At 38.6% G+C, this 23717-nt stretch overlaps 1 protein-coding gene and 1 pseudogene across 1 annotated transcript; both read right to left on the reverse strand.

Annotated features, from left to right (window-relative positions):
- Positions 1–270: 270 nt before the first annotated feature.
- LOC132170141 (uncharacterized) lies at positions 271–10257 on the reverse strand (annotated as a pseudogene).
- Positions 10258–11843: 1586 nt separating this feature from the next.
- On the reverse strand, positions 11844–23177 carry LOC132170147 (uncharacterized). Its single transcript, XM_088515892.1, has 5 exons — positions 22918–23177; positions 17511–17785; positions 17090–17239; positions 12757–13298; positions 11844–12629 (listed from the first exon to the last, which is right to left on the reverse strand). The coding sequence occupies exons 1-5, from the start codon at positions 23175–23177 to the stop codon at positions 11844–11846; spliced, it is 2013 nt and encodes a 670-aa protein (XP_088372018.1).
- Positions 23178–23717: the final 540 nt, after the last annotated feature.

A 23717-nucleotide genomic window follows, 5' to 3' on the forward strand; every position in this document is an offset into this window, starting at 1 on the left:
AAACATATGCACAAGAGATATACAAATTATAATAATTTCCTTATCAAAAATAAATTTGACCCAAATAAGATATTTTAATTTGTTCGTGTTCCCTTAAAATTCCGACAGCTTATATTTTATTGGAAGAAGCAGAAGACACTTAAGTACATCGCTAGAGAATTTTTTACATGTTCATGGTACACCTGATTAACTTGTTGCATTACTTTCATCCATGGGAATTGAAATATCCTAATATAGTACTGGTTCCAAAGGCCAACTGTCATGACCCTCTCAAACGGAGAAATTAGAGTCCTCTAGTGAAGTCGGGGACTTGGCACTTCGAGGCTGAGGGGCATTAGGGGAATCATTGGTTCGAGTTTTACAGTAGCTGAACAATTTGGTCAACGTAGATAGCAGTAGCACTGGAATACGACAGCTCCAAGTAAGTGCCCGCCATATCTTATCGAGCAAGTACATGCAGGTTGTTGATAGTGATAGATAGAGAGGGAAATATGAAAACGCAAAGATGCCAACTGGTAGGAAAGAGAGGGAATTTAGGATAACTTTTCTCCAATTTTCCCCATTTTGTAACATGAGGAGGACTGTTGCTGCAAATGCTACCATCATCACAGACACGGAGAGGAACAAAAATGTAAAGCCTAGCATCAGTTTTTTTGGAAGAGAATACGTAAAGTCTGCTAGTCGAAATGGTGATGTGAGGATCGAGAGAAATATAACGACTGATGTCAAAGCAAATGAAAGGGACAATACATCAGTCACCGTAAAGACCACAAATAAAGGATGCTTTTGGAGGACTGGGATACCGGTCTTATTATCAGGACCTCCAGGTACTGTGTAGGCCGCAGCAAAGGCAACAGTAGCGATAAGAATTGTCACAACAGTGCATCCTTATGAGGTCCGCTTTAACCATTCTGTGCTTGCTTTCCTGAGTTCTTTATTTGATGTAGCAAAAAACCCTTCTGCGGTTTGCTTCATATTGTTACGGTGATCGATTAAATGGGGTGGAAGGCATTTCTTTACGCGCTGCACATGAACAAAGGAGTCAAGACAGGCCATATATTCTTATTATGAGAGCAATTATGCTTGTGTGCCCATATAAGTAAGACAAAGGGTACTAGAAATTAATTAAGCAGAAACCCCACCTCAAACCAAAGTAACTCTTGTTGCAATTCAAGCGCAGGGCCTAGCATCTTATCAGGCACATAATCTGTAACTTTTATTCCAATTGTATGCAATATGGAATTCCCTTCGTTGTCAATTTTTCGAACCAGCCTCCTCATTGATACTTCCGCTCTTTCTAGTAGCTCAAATATCTTTAATCGACGGAACTTGATCACTACATGCAAGATGTTCCTGCCCTTCTCATCAATATGCTCCACTGCCTGAGGGTATATTTTGAGTATTTCTTCAACAATCTCTACACACCCCGACTTAGTTGCTAAAAACAAAGGAGTTCCTGTTTCCCCCTCCGCTTGACCCAGTGAACTCATGAGGGTCTCTACTTTAAGAGTACTACTACCATATAAGTGAAGCATAGGCTTACTTTGATCAAGTCCTGGATAAGTAGCCTCCCACGAGGTATCTCTTTTTATTAAGAACTTAGCAAGCTTCACAGCCGATTTATATATTTCCTCTCGCCTTTCAGTTTCAGTTGATGGTATCCGTTTGACTGAAGTACAATGTAATTAAGTTGAGTACTGTACATTAAGTTGAGAAGTGCAGTAATTGTTTCATTTAAATTAATTGGTTTTTCTCCAAGGGAAAAAATATAGCAGGCTCTTCAAAAGCATCTATCTATCTAAGCATAACACAATGATTTTTGTGGCAGAGAATTCTTCAGCAATTTAAACTTATTCAAAAATGTAGTTTTAATGCACTAAATTTCATTTAGAGAAATGATACATGCACTTTTAGGTAGACGCTCTCAAGTGCCGACTATCGGACATGATAGTTAAAAACATCATTAGATCTAAAATTTAATAGAGATTCATCCAAAATCTAATGATGATTTTCACTGTTACGTTAGCATTTTATGATTGTCCTTTGATTTTTTGTTCCTTTATTGTTTTTATTTTATTTTTTATTTTTTATTTTTTATTTTTTATTTTTTGTGGAGGAGCTTTGAAAAGATTCTTTGTTTGGCTAGTCTAGTGCTAGTGCTCTAATTTGGTGCTCAATGACATTTGGGGTTTGATTGGTTAGGATTTCGTGTTAGGTCAATGTCAATGTTTATTGTGGTCAAGGTAGTTTTGGCCTGTAAACTAATGAAATGATTTAGTTTTAGATTACATTTGGTACGCGCAATGATTAGTCCATTAGAAAAAATAAATAGCTTTTATTATGAATGAAAAAAGGCATGGAATAAACCAACATTGATGTTAGAGTATATGATAAGAATGATATTCCAAGGCTAGGGGCGGAACCAGGATTTTTTATGTAGGGGGTCTGAACCTATAAATATGCACACACACATATAGAGGGATTATATATATATATATATATATATATATATATATATATATATATATATATATATATATATATATAGACACACACACACACACACAAGATTCTTACATGCATTTTTAAAAATACATGAAAAATTAACTTATTTTAGAGACAAATATCCATTTAATAGAATAACTTTTTTTTAAAAAATAAAAAATAAAAATATAATTTGAAAGAATTTTACCCATCTAAAATTAAGGTATTGCATTTTAATGGGTAGTTAGGGCATTAGGCTGAAAAAGATAAGCCCAATTCTTACACTGCCCACCTCTTAACTTTCTCTCACATCACTAACTAATTTCATTACTAATATCCATTTTTTTTTTTGTAACAAACATAGCATTAACAGAAAAAGAGCAATACAGCCCCTCAAGAGGGAAAGAAAACAAAGGGTGGTTCTAAACCACTACAAGCAGCTGGGGGAGGAGAAAAAGGGGAAAAAATGGAAATGCAGCCTGAGTGAACTCTTGCCACAGCCCAATATGCCACATGATGGGCGTAGAAGTTTGCACTTCTGTTAATCTTCTTTGCCTCCCACTTAGAAGAGGGAGGGAGAAGAGATAAGGAATCTAAGAGGGAGGGAGAAGAGATAAGGAATCTAAAATAATTTTTTTCAATACTCCAATCATGAATGATAGCTGAGAATTGAAGTGCTGAAATTACAATAAGAGAGTCCCCTTCAATGGTGAAATTCTTAAGATTTAAAGACACTGCCAAGGAGGCAGCAAGGAGAGTAGCCTGAGCTTCACCAAAGTTTGGAGAGCAGGGGGGATTGATCTGGAAAATAGCTTTGATGATGATCCCTTTGTGGTCTCTGCAGACTGCTGCTTGGGCTGAAAATTGATCTTTGATTGCTGTATCAAAATTGATCTTGAGATGACCTTCCTGAGGGGGAGACCAGACTTCAACCACTTTAGCAGAAGAGGAGTGCCAGGCTGCAACATGAGCTAAAGATGTCTTTTTGATGGAAGCAACTAACTTTGAGATGTCTGGAATAATGCCTTCACGAATTGCTTTGTTTCTACTAAACCATAAAAGATGACAAAGAACAGCAGCATAAATTCTCAAGAGATGTGATTCGGATTGAAGGATGCCAAAAGTAAAATGAGGATAGATGATTCCTTTAATCCATCTAGAAAGATTTAGAGAAGACAAGCAAGAGGCCAGAAAGAAGATCTCCATGCTATTCTAGCAAAACTGCATCTGAAAAACAAATGAAGGAGGGAATCTTCTTCAGTTTTACAGAAAGGGCAGAGGGAATTTGCAGAGGAGATAGGAAAAATTGCTTTGAGTCTAGCCTTTGAAGGGATGATATCCCATGCTATTTTCCAAAGAAAGAGTTTGAGCCTAGCGTTTATCTTTAGTTTCCACAAAAGCTTCCAAGAATTCGAATCCAAAGGAGAGCAGTATAAGGAGACTCTAGGGTTGCTGATCAATCTATATGCAGAATTGGAGGAGAAATGGCCAGAGGAAGAGGAGGTCCATAACAAATCAGATCTAGGAGTAGGATTAATGAAGATTTTCTGAATTTCCCTTACAATATGTAAGGCAAAAAGAGAAAGAAGAAGAGGGATTTTCCAAGTAGCATTAGGATTGATGAGGTCAGAAACTAAAAGGTTAGAAGAGTTGGGGGGATTAAGAGGATGTGGGGTTGGAAGAAAAGATGGAATAGATGGAATCCAAGGGGAGTTCCAAATAGGAATGAAGGAATGAAGACGAACTCTATGGCAGGCTCCTTGGGAAATAATTGGCTGTGAAGAGAGGATTCCTTTCCATATCCAAGAGGGAGAAGAATGGGGAGGGGGGAAGAGAAAAGAACCAGAAAGAAGATACTTACCTTTGAGTTGGGACACCCACAATGAGTCAGAGTTGGATTGGAGCTTCCAACCAAGCTTTGAAATAAGAGCTAGATTGACATCTTTCATTTTTCTGAAAACCAAGCCTCCAGAAACTTTTGGGCAACACAAAGAGTCCTTGACTTGAGAGAGAGGTTTCTGACTTTTTTAGGGGGAAAACCCCACCAGAAGTTCTTGAACATTTGATCTAACTTTTTGCAGATGCTTAGAGGAAGCAAAAAAGTGCTCATAGCATAAGAGGGAACAACTGCTGCCACAGCTTTAATGAGCACCAACCTACCAGCTTGAGAGAGGGTTTTGGCTCTCCAACCTTCTATTTTGTGATGGACTCTATCAAGGATACAATGGAAGGCTACCTGTTTGGAGTTACCCATAAAAATAGGAAGGCCAAGATAGATGGAACAATTGAGATTGAGATTGTAGGGTAAAATATTGAGGATGGTGGAGGAGGTGGAGGGATAGGTGTTTTTGCTAAATCTAATGGAGGATTTACTGGCATTGATGGATTGACCAGACCAAGAGCAATATTTATCAAGACAAGATTTGATACTTGAAGCTTCAAGTAAGGTAGCCTTTCCAAAAATAAGAAGATCATCAGCAAACAACAAATGATGGATAGTAGGAGTGTTTCTGGCAATCTGCATACCTCTAATATTTCCAAGCCTTTCCTCTTTGAACAACAATCTAGAGAAAAGTTCTGAGCCCAAAATAAAGAGGAAATGGGAGAGGGGGTCTCCTTGCCTCAAACCTCTTTTTGGAGAAAACAAACCAAAAAGGCTGCCATTAATAAGGATGGAAAAAGAGGTCGAGGAGATGCAAGTCTCAATCCACTTAATCCAAGTATTATTGAACCCCAAATTCTGCATAATGGCTAAAATCAGCTTCCATTCCATCTTGTCAAAAGCTTTTTCTATATCCTTCTTAAGAAACATGAAACCCCCTTTCCCTTTCTTGAGCTTAAAAGAGTGAAGAAGTTCATGAGCTAATATGGTGTTGTCTCGGATATTTTTATTGGGCACAAAAGCTGATTGGAGAGGAGAAATGATCTTGGGGAGAAGAGACTTCAAACGATTAGCCAAAATTTTAGAGATAATCTTGTAAACAACGTTACAAAGGCTAATGGGTCTGAATTGATGCACTGTGTGAGAACCACTATGTTTAGGCACCAGAGTAATGTAAGTGTGGTTATGTTCTCTTAAAAGGTGGTTGTTGTGGAAGAAATTCCAAACACAATCCAAAACATCTCTTCTAACAGATGACCAGTATTTTTTGTAGAATAAACCTGTAAAACCGTCAGGACCAGGAGCTTTGGTGGAACCTAGACTAGAGAGAGCTTGGATCACCTCATCTTCAGTTGGGATAGAACACTTGGAGATATTGTCATCTTCAGTGATGATGGGAGGAAACAGATCCAATAATTCATTATCAATAGGAGGAGAGGAAGAGGAGAACAGGTTGGAGAAGTGAGAAACAAAATTCCCTCCAATAGCTGCTCTATCAGAGATCCAACCCCCTGAGCTGGTTTTCAGAAAATAACAGCATTGGATCTTCATCTTATGATGGTGGAGGTGTGGAAGAATCTTGTGTTAAGATCGGTACAAGTAAGCCAAATTTCTCTGGATTTGGATTTCCAAAGAATCTCTTCTTTAATAAGTAGCTCATCAAGAGCTGTCTTCAGATTGGTTTCAGTGGAGAAAGAGCTAGGGCTTGGGGGAAGCTGTTGGACTTGATCAATCAAGGCCTTTGTGGATTTAATCTTAGTTTGGATGTTCCCAAAATGTAAAGAGTTCCACCTTTTTAAAGAGGCTTTAGTATGAATCTGTTTCTTGACTAGACAGTGAGCAGGGGAACCAAAAACAGGCCTATTCCAAGCATCATCAATGACTAATGCGCAGGTAGGATCTCTAGTCCAGAATTCTTCAAATCTAAAAGGTGGAGTGGTATGCAGTATTGAGAGAAATAGGGTGATGGTCAGAATTTGTGGCTGGGATATGGAGAAGGGAATAATTAGGATGGAGATGAATCCAACTAAGAGAAGCTAAAACTCTATCCAGTCTCTCTTTGATAGAATCATTACCTTGCCTATTGTTGCACCAAGTGAAGGGATTTCCAACAAATCCTAAATCTACCAAACCAAAATGATCAATGAATTGCTTGAAAGGGCAAGAGGAGGAACTAGCTACCATCCTACCTCCTTGCTTCTCAGATTGATCAAGCACAAAATTTAGATCACCAATGCATAGCCAAGGACTAACAAAATCTTCACCAACAGAAGTGAAAGTGTCCCAGAAGGCTAGTTTATCTCTTCTATCAGGGGGGCCATATATACAAGAGAGGATCCAAAGAAAGTGAGGAGGATTCGAGAAACACCAAGCAGAGATATTGTTCTTGTTGGTTATAAAACATTCCAAGTCAACACCAGGTCTCCAAGCAAGAACAAGGCCACCACTAGAACCACCAGGGGCAACTTGGGACAGAAGAAAGAAGCCAAGTCTGTTGAGAATAGTAGAGACAAGAGAAGGGGAAGATTTAGTTTCAGAGAGGAAGAGAATGTCAGGGTTGTTATCGCGGATGAGCATCCGCAGAGAACGAACTGTAGCTGGCCTAGAAAGCCCCCTGCAGTTCCAAGAGAGGATTTTCATGATGTCTTGGGGGACAAAACATTGTCCCTTGATTCAGAGAAGGTGTTGTGAGCAGGGGTTGAAACCTGCTTACCCTTGCGGGATGCTTTGAAAAAATGGTGGAGTAGATGGGGTGAGGAAGGGTTAGGCAGGGTGGTATTGGTGTCAATCTGGTAAGTGGTTTCCATATCATCTGAAACAAGATGATCAAAGTGAGAAGATCCAGGACCTTTTTTGAGAGGGTTGAGGTTTCCAGTAAGACGATTTCTTTTCTTTTTGAGATGAGTTTTGTGAGTAGGGGAATGAGAGGTTGGAGGTTCATTGTCAGGTAAGAGAGGTCTTGTTGATTTTTGGTGGTGATGTGGATAATGAGAGGGTCTGGAAAAAGGAGTGTGCTTTGAGGGAGGTTTTTTGGCGGGAGAGGGGATAGTGTTTGAGGAGTTTGTGAAAACCGTAGGATGGGAAAAATTTATAGAAGAATGGGTTGGGCTGGTGATGGGATTTTTTCCCAGGTTGATGTGGGCTTTTGTATTAGTGACAGAACCTGGCCCAGGATTGAAGTGGTTCAGTTCAATTGAGATAGAACCGGGGAAAGGGTTGGTTGGGGTGACTATAACGGGATAGTTTTCAGTGGAGGTGAGCTGGGGGGTTGAGTGATGTAACAGGGTAGGATCTTTTAAAGCAATAGAGTCGATTCTAGTGGTGGTAGGTGGTTTAGCATGGGTTGCATTTAATGAGGAGAGGGGTTGATGAGAGGTGGACTGTGGTACTTGAGGTAGAGTTGTAGGTTTTGGGGGTTGCAGAGACAGATTTTTGAGAGGATTAAGAAAAGATGTGGTTAGGTGGGTAGAGTTGAGATATTTGTGCGTCATGGGATCTTCCCCGGTGGTCTGAATGGTTTTTTGAGTTGAGGAAGGCTGAGATTGGGGCGAAACACCCTCTGAATATCCCCATGCACCAGAGGATGAAGGGAGCAAATTTGAGAAAATGTTCACTTTGAGAGAGATGGAATATTTTTCTGGGAAGGTTTCTTCAGGGAGGGCACGGCAGCTTTGGTTTTTGTGACCAACTCTTCCACAAGAAGTACAATAAATGTCTAACCTTTCATATTTAAAAGAAATCCAGATTGGCTGACCTTCATCACGACGAAATGAGAATCCTGGCTTCAGAGGTTCGTAAACATTGATCTCAACAAGAATTCTGAGATAGCTTCTGAAGGTCTTGTTTGCTCCACTGATATCCTCCACTTTGATAAGCTGTCCCATGCCTTTGCCAAAAGCTATAGCATTCTTGAGGGACAAATTAGCAAAGGAAGGCAATGAATCTGAATCCAGAAAGGAGACATATTTGTTGACAGCTCCCCCATAGTTGCCTTTGGAGACCATTGTTGCAGGGAAAGAAGAGAACCATTGACATTCCAGGTGGGTTGCTTATGAATTCTGTCAATATGCTCCTGTTTGTTGAATTTGAACAAGAACTTATTGGGACCAAGAGCAGCAAAGGAGAAAGGCACAGCAAACTCCCAAGCTTTGTTAAGGGTAGCATTGACTGATTGGTTGTTATGGGTTTTTTGTGAGATGAGATGTCATATAAGAGGCAAACATTCATCATTGATAGAGTTGATTTGGATAGTTTCTATTTGAGTGGATGGATCCTCCCACAAGAGGGCCTCAGTCTGAGAGATGAGAGATTCTAGATCCATAGGAGAGAATAAGGTAAAGAGGAGGGGAAAGAGAGAGGAGAAGATGGCAAGAAACGAGAAAGAGTCTCAGGAGGGAACGAAAGTTCCAGGGAGAGTTTTCTTAGAGAGAAAACGAGTTTTATACCCATTACTAATATCCTTATCTGGGCAGAACATATGCTAAGTAAAATACCTAAAAAAGTCAGAATTGATGAATAGTGGCATGTTAAAAAAGAAAAGTTATGAGATAGAACAAGTAAGTTCATAAAAGTACGATTAGATAAAAATGCGTCCATGAAAATATGTATTTTATTCATTACTTTCTTCCAAGCACATCCAGATATTGGGGACTAAAAGAAAAGAAGCGAAGCTTGAGATAGATTTGTCATTTGCATGGGCCATAGTACAAAAATTGATATTTTCTTAAGGGCTTTCAAAATTTTTGGGGTTGCCATGGACCCCCCAACACAAGGATAGGTCCGCCCCTCTCTAATGCTATTTCATTTCATATTCTTCTATTTAAATAAAAATTATTTCTTTTCTTAATGGAATAGCCATTCTGTGTAATATAATCTTAGTTTTTTGATTTTTGATTTTTTTTTTGGGATATATATATATATATATGATGTGATTTACAACTAATAAAATGTGTTGTCTATTTGTTAGTTGGATGAAAAATGTGAGGTTAATTGGCCTCTGTTTGGAACTAATGGTAGCATGGCCGGGGGGTAGTCAAGGGGAAAATTATAAATTAATCAAGGGAATATCAATAGAATAGGGTTTAAGCATAGAGAGTGTACGAACCAGAACTGAAGATTTGCTCCTGGAATTCCTTTTTAGCCTTACGTTGAAAAGCTCCAGGGTTGCACGATAGCAGCTGAAGACCAGTCATCCCGTCCATGTCCTGTTCACCAACTAAGTGTTTGAAACGTCTTGCAATGGCCAGGGCCAAATCTGTTCTCCAATTTTATACAAAGGAAAAAAAACAATCAAAGAAAGTAATCTTTATATTAATTACCACATTAAAGGGCATGGTCTTATACTGTTGTGGGTGGGATAACTAATTACCGAAGTGCTGAACAAGGATAGCCATGTGTAGAATTGTAGTTTTATCACTCCTTTGAAGGAAGGGTTTCTGAGTTGCTTCATCGTAACCCATAATTTTTCCTGCAAGAAAGTGGAACACTTCCATTTTGCCATAACGGACTGCCCGGAAAAGCGCAGTCTCTCCAAGGTTCCGCATGCACAGCAGTCCCGGAGCTTTATCTAACACCTTCCTTACAACGGCGAGTGATTGGTTTGATGTGACAGCGTTGTGGAGGACAGTGTTTCCTACGTGGTTTTGGCGGGTCATTTTGTCTATATGGCGGTCAGGCAAGGACTCTAGAAGGCTGAGCACCAAGCCGGCTTGTTTGGAGTAAGTGGCCGCCTGGAGCACCGTGTCGTCGTGTATTGTCAATATGTGCAATCCTCGCTCGTCAACTTGTTCACACAGCTCTTTCACCTTCTCCGCGTCTTTTTTCAGCAACGCTTCGTACAGCTCCGCATTTAAATCATGGTTTCTAAGACCCTTGTCTCGCCTGGGACACATCGTTGCCAAGAGAGAGAGAGAGAGAGAGAGAGAGAGAACTCGAATGTGGATTTGTGTATAGCTTTCTTGAAGCCAGTTTATATAGACGACAGTTGGAAGCATAGCGATCATGCTGATTGCTTCAACAATTAATGCTGTGGATGATGCTCATCAAAATTTCTCTTAAAAGTTTTTATTAAGCTAAATATCTATATGTTTTTTTTTTAATTTTATTTATTTTTTATTTTTTATCTTCAGAATCTCAATCTTGCTGTTAAGGAAAGCAATCAATTAACATCAGCTAAACAAAGAAGGAAACCCCAGATTCGTCAATCAACCAAACAAGAAAAGTACATCTGGCTGCAATTCACCATGTGTCTACTGTGCACATTGTGCAAGATTGATTCTGTACATATTGATGCTATCATTTTATACTTAGGCTGAATCACGTTAATGGAATTGATGTCAATACTGGATTCGTCTCCCATCTCTTTATGTATAAACAGATTACTTGTAATCGAAGACAACACGCACAAAAATCAATTTCAATAGCTTGTTTTCTTCTTTTCTTATCTCATTGTGTCGTCTCTTATTTCCACATGGTATCAAATAATAGATACAAATCCTGAGAAAGTTCTTTTTACTCTGCTTTGATGTTTGCAGAACAGAGGGTCAGTTTGTACTCTTTTATTTTATACACTTTTTATTTAAATTGTTAATTATTAAATTTAATTAAAAATTAATAAAATAAATGAGAAATATGCGTAAGAAATACGCATAGAGTTTATGCTAGAACTTATAATTTAGAGAAGAAATGAGAATAAGGATGAGACTCATAAAAGATAAATGCTAAGAGTTAATATTTTCTTTTATATTTGATAAATCTCATATTACATATCAACTATTAAATTTGTGGTCTTTATGAATGTCCATAATCCACTAAAGGCAGCATCTCTGATTCTTCCCATAATCCCCCATAATCCACTAACCGTATAGCTTATGGCTCATTTCAAGACATGGTATTATATTGTGTTTTTGGGTCTTTACAATGCATGTGTTGTTAAATTAAGATTCAGAATAAGCTTCTTTCTCTCTCAATGACAGCTATGTGGCAAAAGTACTGCCTCGTGAGTCGTATTAGATTTTTTTTTTTTTTTTTTTCAAAATTATTATTATTATATATATATATATATTATGAAAGACAGAAAAAATCAACTCACATTAAAAAAAAAAAAAAAAAAGGTGAAGAAAATGAATATATTTATGTTTACCACTTATCTAAAAATTTTAAACTGATAAGAAAAATATAAATTTAATAATTTAATCAAATACTTTAACAGATAATACACATAAGGAGATATACAAAACATATGCACAAGAGATATACAAATTAATAATACTTTCCTTTCCAAAAATAAGTTTCACCCTCATATTCTATCATGAGAGTGCATATACCATATATTAATTACGCATCATACTTTGATTTATTTGTGTACCCTGAAAATTTCGACAACTTATATTTTTTTGGATGATTGAAAATAGTCTTCATCCACGAGAAATTCCTTTTATACAATATAGTGGTTCCAAAGGCCAACCGTATGGCCCTCTCAAACGGAGAAATTAGAGATCTCTGGTGAAGCTTGGGAACAGAAATGATTAGTCTCCCGGTTGCGCCTGGTGGACTTGGCACATCGAGGCTGAGGGGGGTTAGGGGAATCAGAGGTTTGAGTTTTACATGTACAGTAGCTGAACAAATTGGTCAGCCTTGATAGCATTGGAAAACGACTCAAAGGAATTGTATCCCTTGCCTTATTGAGCAAGTACTTGTAGGGTTTTGATAGTGAGAGATAGAGAGGGAAATATGAAAACGCGAAGATGACGACTGGCAAGAAAGAAAGGGCATATAGGAGAACTTTTCCCCAACTTTCCCCATTTTGTAACATGAGGAGGACTGTTGCTGCAAATGATACCATCATCATGGACACAGAGAGGAACAAAAATGAAAAGCCTAGCATCAGCTTATTGGGAAGAGAAAGCCTGAAGTCCGCTAGTCGAAATGGTGCCGTAAGGATCGAGAGAAATATAACGACTGACGTCAAAGCAAATGAAAGGGATAATACGTCAGTCACAGTAAAGACCACAAAGAAAGGGTGATTCAGGAGGACTGGGATACCAGTCTCATTGTTAGGGCCTCCAGGTACTGTGTATGCCGCAGCAAAGGCAACGGTAGCGAAAAGAACTGCCACAATGGAGCATCCTTCGGCGGTCCGCTTTAGCCATTCAACGGATGTTTTCCGAAGATCTTTATTTGTTGTAGCAAAGAATCCCTCTGCAGTCTGCTTCATATTGTTACGGTGATCGATTAAATGGGGTGGAAGGACTTCCTTTACGCGCTGCATGCGTACATGAACACAAGACATATTATAATATAATTAAATAATTAAATTTATAAATAACTCTATCTTTATCATTTGCTTCCCAGTAACAAAAAGGGTAGTAGCTAGACAGAAGAAACCCCACCTCAAACCAAAGCAACTCCTGTTGCAATTCAAGAGCCGGGCCTTGCATCGTCTCAGGTACATAATCATTAATTTTTAATCCAACTGTTTGCAGTATGGAATTTCCTTCCTTGTCAAGCTTTCGAACCAGCCTCTTCATTGGTACTTCTGCTCTAACAACTAGTAGCTCAAAAATCTTTAACTGGCGGTACTTAATCGCTACATGCAATATGTTCCTGCCCTTCTCATCAATATGCTCCACTGCCTGGGGGTATATATTGAGTATTTCTTCAACAATCTCTATACAGCCGGACTTTGTTGCTAAAAACAAAGGAGTTCCTGTTTCCCCTTCCCCTTGATCGAGTGAACTCATGAGGGGCTTTACTTTAGGAGTAATATTACCATATTTGTGAAGCCTAGGCTTACTCAGGTCAATTCCAGGATAAGTAGCCTCCCACGAGGTATCTCTTTCTATTAAGAACTTGGCAAGCTTCATAGCTGATTCATATTTGTTATGAAGCTTTTGAGCTTCTACAAATCTGGCTGAGTTACAATGTAAGTTGACTGTACATCATGAATTTAAGAATTCAGTAATTGTTGGATATAAAATTTGTTTTTCTTCAAGGGAAAAATATAGCAAGTTTCTCTAAACCATGTAAGCATATATAACACAATGATTTTTGCAGAGAATTCTTAATTCAACTATGTTCTAAACTTATTCAAAAAAGTTTTCACGCACTAAATTTCATTTAAAGCCAAATTTTCTTCCAAAGTCACTCTTCTCTGTTACTTTTAAGTAGCATATCCATCAATTTTACTGAGTCTATGAGAGGTTTCTTCTAAAAGCAACTTTACATATCTGCTGAAATTATTTACTCTTGCATCTCTAAATTAATTGTTAAGGAAATAATTAGCTGTAAAAACCCCCCCACTTAGGTCAAAGTGAGATAGTGTGGTAGAAAATGATATTTTGGAGGTGATCAAAATAGTAAATTTTGAACTTGAAAATATGCTCACCGAGCTTAGTTGGATGACCACGACGTGAGCGCTAAAAATAGCTTTATGAATTTGGGCGATTTATGATGGCATTCACATCCTTAGAAAATTTGGAGCTAATTATAAGGGGATCGGAACTCGTTTGAATGAAATAAATTCAATCAAACGAACAAAGCAATTCCACACGTCAACAGGAAGAAACCTACGACGATTGATCAAACACAGGTGACAAATCAAACAAATACAAATTTAATTTGATTCAAAATAATTTTGATTGAACAAAAATCACACACAATGTGTCACTCGACTTGCGAGTTAGGACTTCGGCAGCCATGGAGGAGGAAGTCGCTAGCTTCCTCGCTTCCTCCTCCCCCCCTTTTTTTTTTTTTTTTTTTCTCTTTTTCCATTTTCCTTCATCTCCCTCCTTTTCTTGCCTCATCAGAGGCAAAACATGTCTCTTTAGAGACCCTACCTGCCTCCTCGAAGGCCTTATCTTTGTCCAAAAATTGCAACGCCTCATCCTCCACTGCAAAACCTCCGACCACTGCCATCCTCAGCCCCTCCAAGTCTAGGTATCGCTCTCTTCTTGAAATTTTTGGGTATGTTTTTTTTCAAAATCTGCTCTCTTGTTTTCAGGAAGTCTTGGATGCTCATGAGCCACTCCAATGGGTTCCTGGCCGTCTCCGCTAGCCTCTACCACCGGCGTCCCACCCATCTAACCACCACGTGCCGATGTGTGTTCAACACGTGCCGATGTGTGTTCAACACGTTCCTACGAGTAGATCTTACTCTCGGGCGCATGCCCTCCAAGCGCTGACGCGTGAGGCCCTTTTCTCGCCACTCCACCTCTATCCACCTCCTACGCAGATCTTCTGGTTCCCTCACCGGCTCGTGGCCCTGTGCGACTACTCTGACTACTCCTTCGTTGCTGTTTTTTGGACATTTTACTCGGCTTTTTAGCTTGGTTTTTTATTCTGTGTTGTTATTCTGTAACATGTTTGTGTTGCTCTTTGTTAAACCCGATCTGGGTAGGTTTTAGACTCTTTGTAAGTGAATGTCTTTTTTTATTTTCTTTTTAGAAACTTTTTTTTCACTGTGCATTTAAATCTCCATGGCTTTTTTGAAAGTCTGTTTAGATTTTTCATTGGAGTATTCGTACTCCTGATAGTTATGTTCATCAGATTGCGCCACGGCAAAAATTTTTTTAGGCTACATTCGCAGATGTTTACCATCTTCACTTGCATCGAAGAGTCTGTAGTCTATTTGAATTGGGTTTTTTTGTCTAAACTTATTAACTTTTATGTGTTTGTCATGTAACTTTCTTATACTTAAATGACATATCAGTTTATTACAACAAAATATATATATATAAAAGAAAAGAAAAAAGACTTTCGAGTTAGGTGAGGATGCAAATTCGCAAATTCACTTGACCATATTTAATGCAAGTTCGATTGAACGAAGATTTCATCGATGTGTCAGTCAACATGTGGGGCTAAGTAGGGATGCGACGAAAGCGCATTGTCATGTGTCAATCAGCATTTAATGCAAAAGTCGATTGAACAAAATGAACAGTAATCAAACAAAATGACTATTTTTAAGAGTTGAAACAAAACAATAATTTTGGTTTTCATTCTACTTTGTTCACAGTGAGTCACAGAGGGTTTTTTTTTAGGGTTAAATACCTCAAACACTCCTAGAGTTTACCAATTTTTTTTTTTTTTTTTTCACTGGGGTTTCATTTTTATCACAGGACCCCCCCTGAGGTTTTGATAAAGGACCAATTTAGTCCATCCGTTAGTTGACCGTTAAGACTGACACGTGGACCAATCAGATGTTGACACGTGGCACCTATTTAATTTTTTATTTTTTATTTTTTTTAATTAACAAAAAAAATGTATTTAAATAAAAAAAAAAAAAAGGAAAAGGAAAAAACTGGGGGTGGCTCGGCCACCCCCTCGGCCACCCCCAAATGGCCAAGGGGGTGACTCGGCCACCCCCAGTTTTTTCCTTTTTTTTTAAAAAAAAAAAAAAATTTAAATACATATTTTTTTGTTAATTTTTTTTAAAAAAATTAAATAGGTGCCACGTGTCAATATCTGATTGGTCCACGTGTCAGTCTTAACGGTCAACTAACGGATGGACTAAATTAGTCCTTTATCAAAACCCCAGGGGGGTCCTGTGATAAAAATGAAACTCCAGAGGGAAAAAAATAAAGTTGACAAACCCTAAAGGGGTATGAGGTATTTAACCTTTTTTTTTTAACGTATTTCTTTGGAATCAAGTCAAAATCTTGACATTTGTGTGAGGGTTTGTTACACGAAAGACTTTCAAACAAGATTCTCAAAGACTAACTCCGAGGGTGAGCATTTTTAAAACTAAATACTACCGTATATATAAATACAATTGTGGTAATGGTAAAATAAATGATATATATAGACTAATTAAGGTATTAATATGTTAGAACTGTTTAGGGTATACAGAAACTGTTAACATGTTAGAATAAACTAATTATGTCTTCGAAAATGAATAATGAAAGTTTTAGTTAACATGTTGAGATTATATAGAAATGAGAATATGTTGAGTTGTATGGTGTGCTGCATGGTCGTTATGATCATGACAAAATTTTATTGAAAGTTTAAAGAAATTGTAAACAAAGGTAAAATTAGGGTTAATGATAAAAATATGATTTTTAATACTATAAATTGATGTATTATGCATGCAAATGGTCTATTAGGATTGTATGAGTTAAGAAAAGAGAAAGTATTTTCAAGCGACCGAACACAAGAAAGAACTTGGAAACTAGGATTTTTTAGACTTTAATCGAACAAACTGGATGTTTGTTCGAATGAAATGTTTCATAGCAGTTAGAAGAGTCTTTTAATGAATAAAAGTATGATGTTTAAACATCATTATTTTATAGCTAAATTTAGCTATAAAAGAATGAAGATGAGTTTGAACATGTGCTTAAAGGTTCAAACCAATTATTAATCCCAAGTTGTAATTAAGTATATAAACTTATTAATTTTACACTAACGTACGTATTTTACATGTTGAATGATATATAAGCATGATTCTGTGTGATAATGAGCCCCGAGTATAAATATATGTTTATAATATGAAACCATATTGTCATATTGACATGATATGATTAACACATGTGTTTAATGAAGAGACGAGTTTGAAAGAAAATGGTTTCAAAAAGAGATGGGGTTAGAAAGGAAAATAGGTTTTGTGAAAGAAAGAAAGAAAGTGATTCTGTGGAAAAGAGATTGAAAAAGTGTGTTGAATAATAACCTCTGGTAGTTAAGTGCGGAAAATACTCTTAACAAATCCTTTGATGGTTAAGTGATAAAACGAACCAGAACCGAGAATTTGCTCCAGGAATTCCTTTTTAGCCTCACGGCGAAAAGCTTCAGTGTTGCATGATAGCAGCTGAAGACCAGTCATCCCGTCCGCGTCTCGTTCACCAACTAAGTGATCGAAGCGTTTCACAATGTCCATGGCCAAATTTGTTTTTCCAATTTTCATATAAGCAAGAAGAAGTAATCTTTTAATTTAGATTATGAGAAATGCTATTTAATAGATTGCTATACAACTAACATACAATTTGTATAATATGTGAGTAAAATTCAGTTATTAATTTTTTTTAAGCCTTCGTTAATCTTAAGACTGATTTTTACTATTTCAGTTATACATGATAGGATCATATATAACAGTCTACTAAATACCATTAAAAAATATATGGCCTTAGGATCGATGTTGTGGGTGGGGATAACTAACCAAATCGCTGAACAAGGATAGCCATGTGTAGAATTGTAGTTTTGTCACTCCTTTGAAGGAAGGGTTTCTGAGTTGCTTCATCGTAACCCATAATTTTTCCTGCAAGAAAGTCGAACACATCCATTTTACCATAACGGACAGCCCGGAAAAGCGCAGTCTCTCCAAGGTGGTTCCGCATGCACAGCAGTCCCGGAGCTTTCTCTAACACCTTCCTTGCCACGACGAGTGATTGGTTGGATGTGGCGGCGTCGTAGAGGATAGTGTTTCCTGAAAGAAAGCAAAGAAAATTGCTTTTGGCGGAATGAAGTCTCAGCTTCGTTCTCATTGTATATATAGGCAAAGAGTTACAATTGTAATCAAGTTTGACAAACCCAAACTTGATACAAACTAGGAGACCTAATTCAATACAAATAAGTAAAACAAATACAACTAGAACACAAAAGAGAAGAGATAAGAACAACTATAAGGATAATACTAAAAGATAAGAACAACTATAAAACAGACTCTATTGGTTCCTTAACAGCCCCCCTCAAACGAATGGGAGGGGGAGTAACCATGAGTTTGTCTCTGAGGAAAAGAAATCGAGAGGAGGTAAGGCCATTTGTAAAGATATCAGCACATTGATCTTGAGTTGGGATGTAGCTAGCACAAAGATCTTTGTGAAGAATTTTCTCACGGATGAAGTGGTAGTCAACTTCTATATGCTTGGTACGAGCATGGTAGATGGGATTAGAAGCTAAAGCAATAGCTCCTATGTTATCACACCAGAGTACAGGAGGATCATGGAGAGAAACTTGCAATTCTTTGAGTAGCATTCGAAGCCATGAGAGTTCAGCAGCTGTAATGGCCATTGCACGATATTCAGCCTCGGTGCTAGATCTCGAGACAACAGGTTGCTTCTTGGCATGCCAAGATACTAAGTTGGAGCCGAAGAAAACACAATACCCTGTAGTGGATCTGCAATCAAGAGGATCCCCTGCCCAGTCAGAGTCACAGTATGCCTGAAGTTGAAGAGGACCTGAAGTGAAGTGAAGGCCATGATCTGGTGTGCCTTTGAGATACCTTAGAACTCTTTTAGCAGCCTTCATATGTTCTGTAGTTGGACAATGGAGAAATTGACACAATTGATTGACAGTGTAGGCTATGTCAGGTCTTGTGAGTGTGCAGTATTGTAGAGCTCCAATGATATGACGATAGGTTGTGGGATCTGGTAGAGTATCACCATCAAGCTTGGTGAGCTTCTTGCCTGAAGTGCAGGGTGCGGCATAGGGCTTTGCTCCAAGCATTTGCACACGATCAAGTAAATCAATAATGTATTTACCTTGATTTAGATGCAAGCCAGTTTTGTCACGAAGGACATGGATGCCTAGGAAGTATGAAAGGCAACCAAGATCTTTCAACTTAAATTCCATTTGAAGGCCGTGGATGAGAGTCTCCATGATAGATGAATCTGTACCTGTTACTATGATATCATCAACATATATCAGTATGTAAATATGAACAGAGCCTTGATGAAGCATAAAAAGAGAGGTATCTACTAAGGATCCAACAAAACCAAGATGGAGAAGAGCTTGTGACAATCTATGAAACCAAGCTCGTGGGGCTTGCTTTAGACCATAGAGGGCCTTTTTGAGCTTACAAACATGATCTGGAAAAGCTGCATCAACAAAACCAGTAGGCTGCTCCATGAGGACTTCTTCATTCAAGTAACCATGAAGGAAGGCATTAGAGACATCCAATTGCTTGAGGGGCCAATTGTAGTGGATTGCTAAGGATAGTAGGATCCGTATAGTGGCTGGTTTTATAACTGGACTGAAGGTTTCAGTGTAGTCAATACCATCTCTTTGTTGGAAACCCTTAGCCACTAGTCTTGCCTTGTATCTTTCAATAGTGCCATCTGATTTTTCCTTTAGCCGAAAACCCACTTATTCTTGATGATGTTTCGATGTGAAGGTCTAGGGCAGAGAGACCAAGTACCATTGTCAACTAAAGCTTGAAGTTCACTTTCCATTGCAGCAAACCATTTAGGGTTAGAAACAGCCTGAGCAAATGTGGTAGGGATAGAAGGCAAGTGTGTAGCATGAAAGGATTTTAGTGGATGCTTGGTTGATTTTAAGGATAGGAATAGCTGATAGTTGGGAAAAGACTTAGGTTTGGAGTTTCCAGTCATAGATCTTGTGACAATATGAGGAGAGGCTGGTTCAGTAGGTGCAGGCAAAAGCTGAAGTAAGGATTGATCTAGGTGGGGGATAGGATCAGGGGTAGGTGGTAGTAATTCGGCAGTAGGGGTAGTCAGGGGAGTGTTTAGAATAGGTACTTGTGCTGGGGAAGGCAATGTGATTGGGGGTGAGGTCTGAACAGTATTAGAGTCAGAATTATTCATAGAGTAAAAATGAGAATGATCAAGAACAATACCTGTAGGGGAAGGATCTGATCCGTTAGGGGATGAAGATGCTGCTCTATTCTGTGCAGGGAACACCAATTCATCAAAAATAACATGTCTAGAGACATATACACGATTGGAGATGGGATCAAGGCACTTGTAACCCTTTTGGTGGGTACAATATCCAAGGAAGATGCATTGTGTGCTTCTGAATTCCAATTTGTGTTTGGCATAGGGTCTTAAGAGAGGATAACAAGCACAACCAAAAGTTTTTAAAAAGGTGTAGTCTGGCTCCTTATTGTAGAGTTTGGTGAAAGGACTTGAATTTTGGAGAGTAGGGGTAGGCAATCTATTGATGAGATACACGGCAGTACTGACAGCTTCAACCCAGTATTTAGAAGAAAGGTGGGATTGAGCTAGGAGACTAAGACCAGATTCAATGATATGCCTATGTTTTCTTTCTGAAACTCCATTTTGTTGAGATGTATGTGGACATGTGACTCGATGAAGAACACCATGTGTTGACAGAAATTTAGTAAAGTTATGAGAGGTGTATTCACCACCCCCATCTGTTTGAAGTTGTTTAATTTTAAGGGAAAATAAATTTTCTATCAAGCACTTGAATTTAACAAAGGTTTCAAAAACATCTGATTTGAGTTTTAGAGGAAATAGCCAGGTGTATCTAGAGAAATCATCAATAAAGATAACATAACATTTGCTTCCATTGATTGAAGATAAAGGAGAAATCCATACATCACTATGAATAAGCTCCAATGGAGCAGTGGTAATACGACTTGACTCAATAAAGGGTAATTTTTTTGCTCTTTCCTAATTGACATGAAACACAAATAGATTGACTCGACTTAACTGAAGACACAGGAAGGTAGTAGTTGTGAAGCAGATGCTGCAAGATTTGATGACTTGGATGCCCTAAGCGGTTGTGCCAAACTGAAGAAGACACCCTGATCCCAATTTGCGCAGTAAATGCTCTGACTTTATTTTTGGTGAAGTGTTGTAGCCTTAATGGGTAGAGACCATCTTCACTTGCCCCTTGTAGGAGGATCTTCCCTGTGAGGTTGTCCTTAATCAAGAAATAGGTATCAGTTAGTTTAAAATGGCAATTATTGTCACGACAAAATTTATTTATTGAAAGTAAATTTGTTGTAGCATCAGGACAATGTAAGATATTTTTAAGATGTAGGAGTTGATTTGAGCGAAGAAAAGAGGAAGAGCCAGTGTGGGAGATACCAAGTCCATTACCATTACCTACTGCTACTGTCTCATTACCCTGATATGGTTGCTGCAGAGTTAGATTTTCCAAGTCATTAGTGATGTGAGTATTGGCTCCACTGTCAGCAAGCCATTCATCTTCATCTTGTAGATCGTTGGATTGGGAAACCATTGCAGCAAGTTCAGATGGTGGATGTCGTCCTTGGAATGAATAATCCATGCGATGAAAGCAGTCCAATGCTTGATGATTGGAGCGGCCACATATCTGACAAAGAGGTTTGTTGGATGAGAGGATGCCAGGTTGAGAATTTCTCCTTGTAGTGTAGTTATTTCTCCTTGGAGTGTAGTTGTTGGGAGAATTGCTTCTTGGAGTGTAGTTGCTAGTGCTTCCAGTAATAGTTTTTCCTTGGGAGAAAGCAGGGGTTGGGAGTATACCAGGAGATCCGTTGAAAGTCTTCTTTGAGGGATAGGAATTTCTGTAATTGGAGAAATGTTTCCTTTGGTTGTTGAATCTCTGTTTGTAACCTGGCTTCTGAGCAATCATGGCAAAGGATTGTGGTTCATCAATGGCAGCCTGATGTTCAATGAGTTGCTCGTGTCCAAGTAATTCAGACTGAAATTCTTCAAGAGACATAGTGGTATTCTTTTTTATCATGGAGTAGGTCATGACAAAAGAATTGTAGGTGGAGCTTAATCCACCAATGATGTAGGATACAAGGTCATCATCGGTGATGGGGCTGCCGGCGATAGCTAGCTGGTCAGCCAAGGATTTTGCACTTCGAATAAAGGTAACACATGGATTATTACCTTGTCTGAGAGTCTGAAGTTGGCGTCTCAATTGAGTGACGTGAGACCTTGATGGAGAAGCATAACGAGTGGCAAGGGTTTTCCATACTTGATTGGAGGTTTTACACCCATAAATAGTAGGCACAAGTGGAGCAGTTAAGGTTGCAATGAACCAACTGAGAATACATTGGTCTTTCTTTTCCCAGAGAATATATTCTGGATTTGGGACATCAGAAGTAGTTTTGTCCGGAGAAGATGGAATAAGCTTTGGTGGGCATGGCTCAGAGCCATCAACAATGCCCATCAAGCCGTTAGTTTTGAGGATGGGCTTAAATTGAAATACCCATCCGAGATAGTTGCTGTCATCGAGCTTGGATTGACAGAGATGCGCAATGTTTGGCATTGTGAAGGATAGAGCAGCGTCGCTGGATTGCGTCATGAGTGCAGTATCAAGGACACGGCAAGGAGATGCGGCTATGGTCTAGTGCGGCAAGGAGAAGAACAGCAATGAGGCTGTAATTTGGTGCAGCAAGAAGAAAGAAAGTAGGTGCGGCAATCTGGTGCAGTGCGGCAATGTTGGTGCAGTACAGCAGGTGCGGCAAGAGAAAAGGTGATCTGAGGGCAGCAAGAAGAGCTGCGACTTTGCCTGGAGAAGAAGCTGATTCCGTTGAAGAAGGCCCAAAAATTTGAGAGGGTCAAGGATCTTATTGAGAGGGGTATGAACCGTAAGGCTCTGATACCATGAAAGAAAGCAAAGAAAATTGCTTTTGGCGGAATGAAGTCTCAGCTTCGTTCTCATTGTATATATAGGCAAAGAGTTACAATTGTAATCAAGTTTGACAAACCCAAACTTGATACAAACTAGGAGACCTAATTCAATACAAATAAGTAAAACAAATACAACTAGAACACAAAAGAGAAGAGATAAGAACAACTATAAGGATAATACTAAAAGATAAGAACAACTATAAAACAGACTCTATTGGTTCCTTAACATTTCCTACGTAGTTTTGGCGGGTCATTTTGTCGAGATGGCCGTGAGGCAAGGCGTCTAGAAGGCTGAGCACCAAGTTGGGTTGTTTGGAGTAAGTGGCCGTCTGGAGCACTGTGTCGTCGTGTATGGTCAATACGTGCAATCCTCGCTCGTCAACTTTTTCACACAGCTCTTTCACCTTCTCCGGATCCGCGTCTTCTTTCAGCAAAGCATAGTACAGCTCCGCGTTTAATCTATGGACTTTTCTAGCATCCTTCTCTCCCGTGGGAGACATCGCTTCAATTCAAGTGTGTCAACAAAGAGAGAGAGAGAGAGAGAGAGAGAGAGGTTCGAATGTGGACTTGTGTGTAGGTTTCTTGAGGCACGTTTATATATATAAAGATAATTGTTGGAGGCAAAGTCCTGATTCCATGTAAAATGCTGTGAATAATTCTTATCAATTATATAAAGTTGGGTACCCTCTGTCAATCGATCTCTGTTCACTAACAACTAGACGATTCGTAGTCTGTGTTATGCTATTAATTTGTTTGAACATAATTTGAAGGTGATGATGCCTCGTTTCATTGCCAGCTTGCACTCGGAAGAAATTGGAATAAGATCCGCTTAGCACAATTAACTATTTAATAATATGAGCATAAAAAAAAAGGTTAACTCAGATGCTCATTTTTTTAGGGAAAATGTTATCTCTATATTACTTTATTCCAATACTTTTAAAATGGGAGCACTTCTAAACTTTATTCTAGGATTTAATCTATATATCTCGATCTGGTCATAGAAGATGATGCTTGTTCGATGGATAAGTAAGTCGTATTTA

Source organism: Corylus avellana, chromosome 1 (assembly GCF_965113065.1).
Source record: "Corylus avellana chromosome 1, dhCorAvel1.hap1.2, whole genome shotgun sequence".
Taxonomy (NCBI): Eukaryota; Viridiplantae; Streptophyta; class Magnoliopsida; order Fagales; family Betulaceae; genus Corylus; species Corylus avellana.